The sequence below is a fragment of the Mchenga conophoros genome, linkage group LG4 (assembly GCF_057382185.1).
Source record: "Mchenga conophoros isolate Kocher_MC1m ecotype Shallow Benthic linkage group LG4, M_conophoros_male_GT1.1, whole genome shotgun sequence".
Lineage (NCBI taxonomy): Eukaryota > Metazoa > Chordata > Actinopteri > Cichliformes > Cichlidae > Mchenga > Mchenga conophoros.
Window position 1 is genome coordinate 11002425 of NC_140529.1, and position 11678 is coordinate 11014102.

At 47.0% G+C, this 11678-nt stretch overlaps 1 protein-coding gene across 1 annotated transcript; it reads right to left on the reverse strand.

The window, feature by feature from the left end:
- Window positions 1–5097: 5097 nt before the first annotated feature.
- Window positions 5098–11159, reverse strand: LOC146575550 (uncharacterized). Its single transcript, XM_085272496.1, has 3 exons — window positions 10294–11159; window positions 5558–5751; window positions 5098–5183 (listed from the first exon to the last, which is right to left on the reverse strand). The coding sequence occupies exons 1-3, from the start codon at window positions 11157–11159 to the stop codon at window positions 5098–5100; spliced, it is 1146 nt and encodes a 381-aa protein (XP_085128622.1).
- Window positions 11160–11678: the final 519 nt, after the last annotated feature.

Genomic DNA, 11678 nt, shown 5'->3' on the forward strand with positions numbered 1-11678 from the left:
TCCCCCGGCTGCCTACGTCTATTGCAGCACAACTAAGGGAGGATCCAGGGTCACCTGATCCAGCCCTAACTATATGCTTTAGCAAAAAGGAAAGTTTGAAGCCTAATCTTAAAAGTAGAGATTAATAAACGGCTTGCTTTCTGTTAATATTCAAATTTTCTTTCACGTTCCTTTGTGTCAGCATTTTGGGTCCACTCCTCAAATTCATACATATGTCTAACCGTTTTTCCCCACTCGGCGACACACCCGTCGGGGGTCAAACTCTGGTAATTGGCAATTCTGTTCTCAGACATGTGAAGCTAGAGACACCGGAAACCATAGTCAATTGTCTTCCAGGGGCCAGAGCAGGCGACATTGAAGGAAATTTAAAACTGCTGGCTAAGGGTAAACGTAAATTCAGTAAAATCATAATTCACGTCGGCAGTAATGACACCCGGTTACGCCAATCGGAGGTCACTAAAATCAATATTGAATCGGTGTGTAACTTTGCCAAAACAATGTGGGACTCTGTAGTTTTCTCTGGTCCCCTCCCCAATCAGACCAGGAGTGACATGTTTAGCCGCATGTTCTCCTTAAATTGCTGGCTGTCTGAGTGGTGTCCCAGAAACGATGTGGGCTTCATAGATAATTGGCAAACCTTCTGGAGGAAACCTGGTCTTATAAGGAGAGACGGCAGCTCTCATTTCTAGAAATATGGACAAATTAATTAAACCCCCCATAATATGACTATCCAGAGTTGGGACCAGGAAGCAGAGTTGCAGTCTTACACGCCTCTCTGCAGCTTCTCTCCTCCTGCTACCCCCCCAAAAACCCATCTCCATAGAGACTGTGTCAGCTTCCAAAAAGACAAAAAACAAACTAAAAACCAGCAACAAACAACTTAAACATAAACAATTACAAAGAAAGAACAATACAGTATCCACATCCTAACTAAAGAGTAAAACAGTGAAATGTGGATTATTAAATATTAGGTCTCTCTCCTCCAAGTCTCTGTTAGTACATGACTTAATAATTGATCAACAAATCGATTTACTCTGCCTTACAGAAACCTGGTTTTAGCAGGATGATTATGTTAGTTTAAATGAATCAACACCCCCGAGTCATTCTAACTACCAGAAACCTCGAAGCACAGGCCGAGGGGGCGGTGTGGCAGCAATTTTTCACACCAGCCTATTAATTAATGAAAGACCAAGACAGACTTTTAATTCATTTGAAAGCCTGATGCTTAGCATTGTCCACCCCAGCTGAAAAATTTTAGAAACCAGTCTTATTTGTTATCATCTAATTGTCCACCTGGGCCTTACACAGAGTTTCTCTCTGATTTCTCAGACTTTTTATCTGATTTAGTGCTCAGCTCAGATAAAATAATTATTGTGGGTGATTTTAACATCCATGTAGATGCTAAGAATGACAGCCTCAACATGGCATTTAATCTGTTATTAGACTCAATTGGCTTCTCTCAACATGTAAAAGAACCCACCCACCACTTTAATCACACTCTAGATCTTGTTTTTAACATATGGCATAGAAACTGAACATTTAACAGTGTTTCCTGAAAACCCTCTCCTGTCTGATCATTTCCTGATAACATTTACAATAATTGATTACACAGCAGTGGAGAGTAGACTTTATCACAGATGTCTTTCTGAAAGCGCTGTAACTATGTTTAAAAATGTAATCCACCCACTGTTATCATCTTCAATGACCTGTACCAACACAGAGCAGAGCAGCTATCTGAACGCTACCCCAACAGAGGTCAATTATCTTGTTAATAATAATTTTACCTCCTCACTACATATGACTCTGGATACTGTAGCTCCTGTGAAAACTAAGGTCTCAGATCAGAAGTACCTGACTCTGTGGTATAATTCTCAAACACGTAGCCTAAAGCAGATGACTCGTAAGCTGGAGAGGAAATGGCGTGTCACAAATTTAGAGGATCATCATAATTGGAGAAATATTTTGCTGATTTATAAGAAAGCCCCCCGCAAAGCCAGAACATCTTACTATTTGTCACTGATTGAAGACAATAAGAACAACCCCAGGTTTCTCTTCAGCACTGTAGCCAGGCTGACAAACAGTCAGAGCTCTTTTGAGCCAACCATCGTTAACTAGTAATGACTTCATGAACTTCTTCACAAATAAAATTCTTATCATTAGAGAAAAAAATAACCAATAATCATCCCACAGATGTAACATTATCTACAGCTACTTTTAGTACCGTTGATGTTAAGTTAGACTCTTTTTCTCCAATTGATCTTTCTGAGTTAACTTCTATAATTACTTCCTCCAATCCTCCGTGTCTTTTAGACCCCATTCCTACAAAACTGCTCAAAGAAGTCCTGCCATTAATTAATGCTTCAATCTTAAATATGATCAACCTATCTCTAATAATCGGCTATGTACCACAGGCCTTCAAGCTGGCTGTAGTTAAACCTTTACTCAAAAAGCCATCTCTAGACCCAGCAGTCTTAGCTAATTATAGGCCAATCTCCAACCTTCCTTTCATATCAAAAATCCTTGAAAGAGTAGTTGTCAAACAGCTAACAGATCATCTGCAGAGGAATGGCTTATTTGAAGAGTTTCAGTCAGGTTTCAGAGTTCATCACAGCACAGAAACCGCTTTAGTGAAGGTTACAAATGATCTTCTTATGGCCTCTGACAGTGGACTCATCTCTGAGCTTGTCCTGCTAGGCCTTAGTGCAGCGTTCGATACTGTTGACCATAATATCCTATTAGAGCGATTAGAGCATGCTGTAGGTATTACAGGTACTGCACTCCAGTGGTTTGTATCATATCTATCTAATAGACTACAATTTGTTCATGTAAATGGAGAGTCCTCTTCACCCACTAAGGTCAATTATGGAGTTCCACAGGGTTCAGTGCTAGGACCAATTCTGTTTACATTATACATGCTTCCCCTAGGCAGTATCATTAGAAGACATAGCATACATTTTCACTGCTATGCAGATGACACCCAGCTCTATCTGTCCATGAAGCCAGATAACACACACCAATTAGTTAAAGTGCAGGAATGTCTTAAAGACATAAAGACCTGGATGGCCGCTAACTTTCTGCTTCTTAATTCAGATCAAACTGAGGTTATTGTACTCGGCCCTGAAAATCTTAGAAATATGGTATCTAACCAGATTCTTACTCTGGATGGCATTACCTTGGCCTCCAGTTATACTGTGAGGAACCTTGGAGTCATTTTTGACCAAGACATGTCCTTCAATGCACATATTAAACAAATATGTAAGACTGCTTTCTTTCATTTGTGCAACATCTCTAAAGTTAGAAATATCCTGTCTCTTAGTGACGCTGAAAAACTAGTTCATGCATTTGTTACTTCCAGGCTGGACTACTGTAATTCATTATTATCAGAATGTCCTAAAAACTCCCTGAAAAGCCTTCAGCTAATCCAAAATGCTGCAGCAAGAGTACTGACAGGGACTAGAAAGAGAGCAGATTTCTCCTGTTTTGGCTTCCCTTCATTGGCTTCCTGTTAAATCCAGAATTAAATTCAAAATTCTACTCCTCACATACAAGGTCTTAAATAATCAGGCCCCATCTTATCTTAATGACCTTGTAGTACCATATCACCCTATTAGAGCACTTCGCTCTCACACTGCAGGCTTACTTGTTGTTCCTAGAGTATTTAAAAGTAGAATGGGAGGCAGAGCCTTCAGTTTTCAGGCCCCTTTTCTGTGGAACCAGCTTCCAGTTTGGATTCGGGAGACAGACACTATCTCTACTTTCAAGATTAGGCTTAAAACGTTCCTTTTAGCTGAAGCATATAGTTAGGGCTGGACCAGGTGACCCTGAATCCTCCCTTAGTTATGCTGCAATAGACGTAGGCAGCCGGGGATTCCCATGATGCACTGAGTTTTTCCTTTCCAGTCACCTTTCTCACTCAGTATGTGTTAATAGACCTCTCTGCATTGAATCATATCTGTTATTAACCTCTGTCTCTCTTCCACAGCATGTCTTTCATCCTGTTTTCCTTCTCTCACCCCAACCAGTCGCAACAGATGGCCGCCCCTCCCTGAGCCTGGTTCTGCCAGAGGTTTCTTCCTGTTAAAAGGGAGTTTTTCCTTCCCACTGTCGCCAAAGCGCTTGCTCATAGGTGGTCATATGATTGTTGGGTTTTTCTCTGTATCTATGAAGCGCCTTGAGGCGACTTTTTTTGTGATTTGGTGCTATATAAATAAAATTGAATTGAAATTGAATTGTACTTCTGTGACATTTACAGTTGCTTAGTTAATTAAGTGACTTAATTACTCACTTTTATTTACTAATTGAATTACTAAATGAAGCTGGAATTGTGCATTCTGCAGTTTTTAATAGTGTGTTATTAGTTTTTAAAGAAACAATATGCATTTTATACTATATTGTAAAAAGTATAAGGTAAGTTGAATTTAAAATATAATTAATAAAGTGTTGACTTTTTTCATCAATTCTTGTAGATACACAGAGTCGAGACTGAGCCTGATGATCATACTGAATCAGATGACAGCGGCAGGAATCTCCAAGTTCAACTGCAGATTGCAGATGCAATTATATTAATGTAGATTAATATAAACTCTTCAAGGGTCAAAATCTGCACACACATCATTCTGCATAGTGAAGGTCAGACAATTTGTGCATTGATCTTGAGAAGTAAGACTCATTAATTAATAGTAATATAATTAGACAAATGTTGAAACTTTATATTTCGATACATTTTGTCAACAACAAAAGAAACCAAGCTGTGCAGGTACTGATAACTGAATCTAAAGACCTTCATTTTTGTCAAGATTTGCCTGATTTAACTGTTGTTACCCTTGCTTATAGCTCACCTTAATATGTATAAAAATGTGAAAAGTTTTTGATGTCTGTTAGAATGATTGTTTAATTGGCAAGGTTTGAACGAACAATTTTCAGAAGCCTCAAAATTCATCTGTTACTATTCCACGAATGATTGAAATAAAGTTCACCTCCATTTCAACATTGAATACAACTTTGGACATAAGAACTAAAAGGTGCTGTCCACGCATGTGTCCGCTAAGCCCCAGAAGGGTATAACCTGGGTCAAATGTGTTATTGTGTCTGACACACCTACAATATGAGGACTCGCAGAGTGACGTCACTGAAAGTGTGTTTAAAGTGTGTTAAGTTCCAAAACTGGCCAGTAGGCGGCGAAACTGAAAGTGAGCAAAAACGCTAAACACACTTAAACACACTTTTTCATAAAATTGTGATGTTTCAGGACTTTCGAGATTTTTGGTTTGGGAGCATGTTGGGAGCCTCTAGAACACTTTAGAAGGCTCAGAAAAATGAGGACCTCAAAAATGTCCTCATTTTGTGAGTGTGTTATCATAAAATTGTCCTAAGATGTCACGAAAACAAGTACACACACACACACACACACACACACACACAGAAGTATAAAATAAAGACAGGGGCAAAGCTCAGCGCGAGTCTCTGAGACTGCCCTTGCTAGCAAGAACTTCTGTGTGTTTCTTTTCTCTGAGTCTTTACTGAAGAAGTGTTTTAGAATATTTTCCCTAACATTTACTTGGTCCTTCGTAGCCGGAGCAGAATATATCAGAACTGTTATCTGTGACTCTGTTCCAGGATCCAGCACTGATTCCTGACGCCGTGGGGGGCCGGCACCGAAGTCTGTGCACAGCCCTCTTAGACGAGGAGAGAGTCCCAGAGCGTGAATTCAAGTCTGGGCCGGTGACCAGGTCCACGGCGCTGGGATTTAGTCTGGTGATCCGAACCGTCAGTGGGACATCGGGGGTAAGAAACACTATTTGGTATATAAGACGGCCGCAAAGGTTTAAAGTAACGTGATAAATTAGGTTGGGTTCGCCGAAAGGAGCTGAATTAGACTTAGGTTTTAGAGGTAGCCGAAATTACTTCGTGACAAATTCAAATGAAAACACGTTGAGACAAAGAAATTAAAATAGGTTGGGTTCGCCGGAAAGAGTTGAATTAGACTTGAGTTTTAGAGGTAGCTGAAATTATCTCGTGACAAATTAAAAAAGGTTGGGTTCGCCAAAAAGAGCTGAATTAGACTTGAGTTTTAGAGGTAGCTGAAATTATCTCGTGACAAATTAGCGCGCAAATGTCTATGTGTGTGTATGTGTCTGGAAGTAAGTTGATTTTACAGCACAATACGCTGCTGAACTACTTCCATTTTTGTTTTCTTTGCTGAGGCTCACGTGCTGGTGACAAAGGAGAACGGTTGAGTTTCATCTCATAAAACTGATACCGCTTCACCGTTAGGGTGAAGTCGAAGGCCGTATCAGTAAACCACTCTGAAGTCAAGCGTGCCAGCGACGGCCCAGCAAAAATTTTTGAAAATGGGTGTGTGTCCCGAGCGTCCCTTCATTGGGTTTTGAAATCGCCCTGGGTGTGTGTCCCGAGCATCCCGCATCCCTTCATTGGGTTTTGTCGCGCGACTGGGTTAGCGTCCCACAACTGGGTTAGTGTCCCGAGCGGTCCGGTGCGAGTCCGGATTAGGCCTATTTTGTGTCATTGTTGTCGTCGTTGTTGTTGTTGTGTGAGTGTGTGCGGAGCAGAACACGTGGTCTGTGACACCGACTGTTGTTGTTATCATGGGTTTCTAAGCAACCAAGAGTGAGTCGGAGGGAGACAGACGTATGCTGGACTTTGCTCCTGGCAGCACAAAGTATTTAAATGAAAAAAAAAAAAAAGAGCGACGGCTCCTTAGCTGCGCGCGTTCACGCGAGCACGGTCGCGTGGCTTTCACGCGGACCTGAGCCGTGCGGTTAATCGCAGGCTTATAAATGGAAGAGATTCAAATGTCAGAAGTTTTCAGAAAATACACCAGCTTTGAAGAGCGTGTGGAGAAGGCCAGTCCACATCACTTAAGATATGCTCTGGTGAATGGCTTTCCCCCACCCCTTGCTGACACAAAATATTTATTCTTTAGCTTGCCCTGATCGACAACAGCCTGTGTGCCAGACCATAGATTTAATTGAGGTGGATAGTTGTTAAAAGTAATCTACATTAAGCTTAGGGTTGCTCAAATTTAGTACAATGGCATATGAGGTGAAGTGATATAGATAAATGTTTAAACTAATGAAGTGCATAGAGGCACTTGACCTGTGTGAAAGACTGTCGTCTTATTATGAGCCATTGTTGAGATATAGAGCACACCTGTGAAAACAACTAATATGCTGAACCCTGTATGAAACATCTAAAAGTACATGATGGAGAAGCTGAATTGAATATGAAAGTGCAAGACTTTGCCACTGTGGGCAAAGCATGCAACCACTTTTCTGAGCTGATGAGCAAGCTACACATCATCAGATCGAGAGCTGTCTGAGAACTCCTCGAAGAGAGGGAAACAGAACTATGATAACTATGATAACTGTGATAACTGGAGTGTGCAGCGTTTCCGTGAGAAGTTTTTCTGCATCTTGACTCATGTGTGTGGAGTGTTCATAGCATCAGCATTATGTTTTTGTTTATTTGTTTTGTTGGGTTGAAAATAATTAAATAAACTTGTGATCATATGTATGGATCACCATGGCACATATCATCAGCCATATGATTTATTTACGCAGATGAAAAAGTGAGTGTGAATGTGTCTGACGTCACAGTGTTTTTGTGCGCTGTGTAAAAGTAATTGCCTTTGATTGTGAGAGCGGTGATTCTGCAGGTCACCAGCTATTTAAAAAAAAAAAAGAGTGAAAAAGAGACAAAATTTACATTGTAGATTGTCATGATTCGGCCGTGTGGCAGGCAGGATGAGGACCCAAATTGCAAAACTCACACACACGGGGATGAACTCAAAAAACACAGCTTTATTGCTGGCCACGAGAAACAATACAAAACTAAACTGGGAAAAACTAACATAAAGCTCACCAAGGAACACAGGGGAATCACACACAGCATGAGGGAGAACGCGACGCCGAACAGAGGGAGACTCAGACAGAAATACACAGAGGGTAAACGAGGAAAGTGGGCACACACGGGGAACACAGGTGATACTGATAATCATAACGAGACAGGGCGGGGTGAACTGAACATGACATGTACAGGCACAGAGGTTCAGACAGGAGGAGAGAGAGCACGGGGAAAACACAGACATAACGGGCTGGGGAAACATGAAACAACCACAAAGGGAGACGAGGGCTCATAAATACATAGAGGGCACACAGGGGGGAGAGAGAGCACGGGGAGAACTTAGACATAAAGGGCAGGGGAAACATGGAATAAAACATAAGGAGAGACAAGGGCTCACAGATACACAGAGGGGCACACAGGGGGTAAAAGCCATGAAGGGAAAACACTTAGGGAACAACACAACAGGGCAACTCAGAAAACATGGTCTAAATAAGGAACGAAATACAAAAATACAAGGAACTAAGAATACTGGGCCCACATGGCCCAGGACCATGACATCACCCCCCCCTAAAGGGCTGGCTCCCGACAGCCCAAACCCGAAAAACAAAACAAAAACAGAAAACAACCCACCCAGGGCGGGAGGCGGGGGACCAGGACGGAGGGACCAGAACGGGAAACAAAACAAACAACAGAAAACACAGGAGCACATGACCATAGTCCAAATAAAGTTCAGGGGGCTGACCCAGAGCCCACAGGCACAAGAGTTCACGGGTCACACGGTCGGGGGGCCGACCAGGCGGGTGGCACAGGTGACAGAGCTGGTCCGTAGGCCGGCCGTGCGGAAGGCAATGGCGGCGGCGACGAAGGAGACGACGGAGCAGTTCAGGAGGCCGGCCGCGCGGAAGGCAGCGGCGGCGGCGAAGGAGACGACGGAGCAGTTCAGGAGGCCGGCCGCGCGGAAGGCAGCGGCGGCGGCGGCGGCGAGGGAGATGACGGAGCAGTTCAGGAGGCCGGCCGCGCGGAAGGCAGCGGCGGCGGCGAGGGAGACGACGGAGCAGTTCAGGAGGCCGGCCACGCGGAAGGCAGCGGCGGCTCTCCAGTGTCAGGCGTGCTGGCCATGGCCCGGTGGGCACAGGACCAGACGAAGCACAGGCTGAGGCTGGACCAGACGAAGCACAGGCTGAAGACTCAGAGGCTGGACCAGACGAAGCACAGGCTGAAGACTCTGAGGCTGGGCCAGACGAAGCACAGGCTGAAGACTCTGAGGCTGGGCCAGACGAAGCACAGGCTGAAGACTCTGAGGCTGGGCCAGACGAGGACGAAGACTCTGAGGCTGGGCCAGACGAGGACGAAGACTCTGAGGCTGAAGCCGGAGCCGGACCAGGCGGAGCAGGAGCAGCTGATGCAGAGGCCGGACCGGGCGAGGATGAAGGCTCTGAGGCTGCAGAGGATGAAGGCTCTGAGGCTGGAGCTGCAGCTGACGAAGCACAGGCTGGAGCTGCAGCTGACGAAGCACAGGCTGGAGCTGCAGCTGACGAAGCACAGGCCGGAGCTGCAGCTGACGAAGCACAGGCCGGAGCTGCAGCTGACGAAGCACAGGCCGGAGCTGGACCGGGAGGAGCAGAAGCCAAAGCTGGACCAGGCGTAGCAGAAGCAGAGGCTGGACCAGGCGTAGCAGAAGGTGGCTGGATGGGCTCCTCGGGCCCTCCAGCTAATGTGGCATGGTGCTGGACGGGCTCCTCGGGCCCTCCAGCAGACGAGGCGTGAGGCCGGACGGGCTCCTCGGGCCCTCCAGCTGAGACAGGAGGCTGAACGGGCCCCTCGGACCCTCCAGCTGAGACAGGAGGCTGAACGGGCCCCTCGGACCCTCCAGCTGACGTGGCATGAGGCTGGTGCGGTTCTCCTGAACCCCCAGCTGACGAGGAAGGTTGCTGAACGGGCCCCTCGGACCCTCCAGCGGAGACAGGAGGCTGAACGGGCCCCTCGGACCCTCCAGCGGAGACAGGAGGCTGAACGGGCCCCTCGGACCCTCCAGCTGACGAGGTAGATGGCGGCGTAGGAGCCGCGGAGTCCTGGATGAGCTCATCCGAGCTCCCAGCAGGAGCTGATGCAGAGCCAGAGAGATTTGAGACCCCTGGCTGAATGTTAAGCTGACCAGCGGACCGTACTGCTATCGGGGACTGGGCTACAGGAGCTACTGGGGCCTGCGCTACAGGCGGCACTGGAGCTACTGGGGCCTGCGCTACAGGCGGCACTGGAGCTACTGGAGACTGAACTGAGGGTGGCTGCGAGGGAGCTAACTGAACTGAGGGTGGCTGCGAGGGAGCTAACTGAACTGAGGGTGGCTGCGAGGGAGCTAACTGAACTGAGGGTGGCTGCGAGGGAGCTAACTGAACTGAGGGTGGCTGCGAGGGAGCTAACTGAACTGACCTGGGAGGAGAAACACGAGCAGGAAAAGGAGCAGGCTCAGAAAAAACTGTCCGAGAAATGGCAGGCTCAGGGTCGACAAAAATGGCTCTATCAAAAATGAACCCGCCGTCCACTTCATGTTTTGTAGTTTTAGCATTGTCCGGTTTATGGCGGCGGGCGCGCCGCCTCCTTCGAGCAGAGGAAGCTGGCGCGATGGGCGCTGATGGCGCCAACACAGAGGGTGACGTAGTGGTGAGTTCCCCGTCGTCCGCCCCCATCCTTGCCAGAAATGAGACAGGCGAAAAATAGCCTAAGCGGATCGGAGACGGCGAGCGGCTGGTAGGCTGTGCAGCAGGTGAGAGGTCCTCCTCCGGGATGAGCCAGGGTTTCCGCCGGAGCTCGTCCTCCCGATAAGCCCGTAACACCTGCTGCCGCTCTTCCTCGCCAAAGTCTATGGCTTCCGTTGTCTCCGTGCGCCACGCCATGCGGCCAGACCGCGGTGAAGACGCGGAAGCCGGCGGGGTGCGGGCAGAAGGTGTGTCTGTGGCGAGCCTCACCGTTCCAACTCTGACCGCTACTGGCTCATGAGACAGCGGCGATGACACCCGTTCACGGGACGGAGGTGTGGGTGCTGAGGCGGCATTCAGGACCCTCTGGGCCAGCGCACGGGCACGAAGCTCCTCCTTAAGGGGGCCCAGGGAGTCAAACGCCTCGACGAGGTGGGGGAGCTGTCGCAACCGTGGCTCCCGCAACAAAACGGCGTCCACGGCCGCCAATCCTGTGGAAACCACACTTGGATCCGCGCATCCGATGATGCGATCCATAATGCGGCAGAGCCGGTTCAGCTCCTCCCCTACCTCCTCTGAAATGTCCGCTGAGTCCGACATGGTCGCGTCGTCCTGGAGGTCCGCGGAGGGGTTGTGAACTGCTGGGTCCATATCGTGGTTGCGTTCTTCTGTCATGATTCGGCCGTGTGGCAGGCAGGATGAGGACCCAAATTGCAAAACTCACACACACGGGGATGAACTCAAAAAACACAGCTTTATTGCTGGCCACGAGAAACAATACAAAACTAAACTGGGAAAAACTAACATAAAGCTCACCAAGGAACACAGGGGAATCACACACAGCATGAGGGAGAACGCGACGCCGAACAGAGGGAGACTCAGACAGAAATACACAGAGGGTAAACGAGGAAAGTGGGCACACACGGGGAACACAGGTGATACTGATAATCATAACGAGACAGGGCGGGGTGAACTGAACATGACATGTACAGGCACAGAGGTTCAGACAGGAGGAGAGAGAGCACGGGGAAAACACAGACATAACGGGCTGGGGAAACATGAAACAACCACAAAGGGAGACGAGGGCTCATAAATACATAGAGGGCACACAGGGGGGAG

Excerpts from the sequence above, each read along its gene's own strand:
- LOC146575550 (XM_085272496.1), bottom strand. The coding sequence starts at position 11,159 with ATGTCGGACTCAGCGGACATTTCAGAGGAGGTAGGGGAGGAGCTGAAC. Across the intron at positions 5,752-10,293 it reads GCTCGTGTTTCTCCTCCCAG|ACTAAATCCCAGCGCCGTGG; the intron begins GTCAGTTCAGTT and ends TCGGATCACCAG. Across the intron at positions 5,184-5,557 it reads CTCCGGCTACGAAGGACCAA|TTTCGCCGCCTACTGGCCAG; the intron begins GTAAATGTTAGG and ends GCTCACTTTCAG.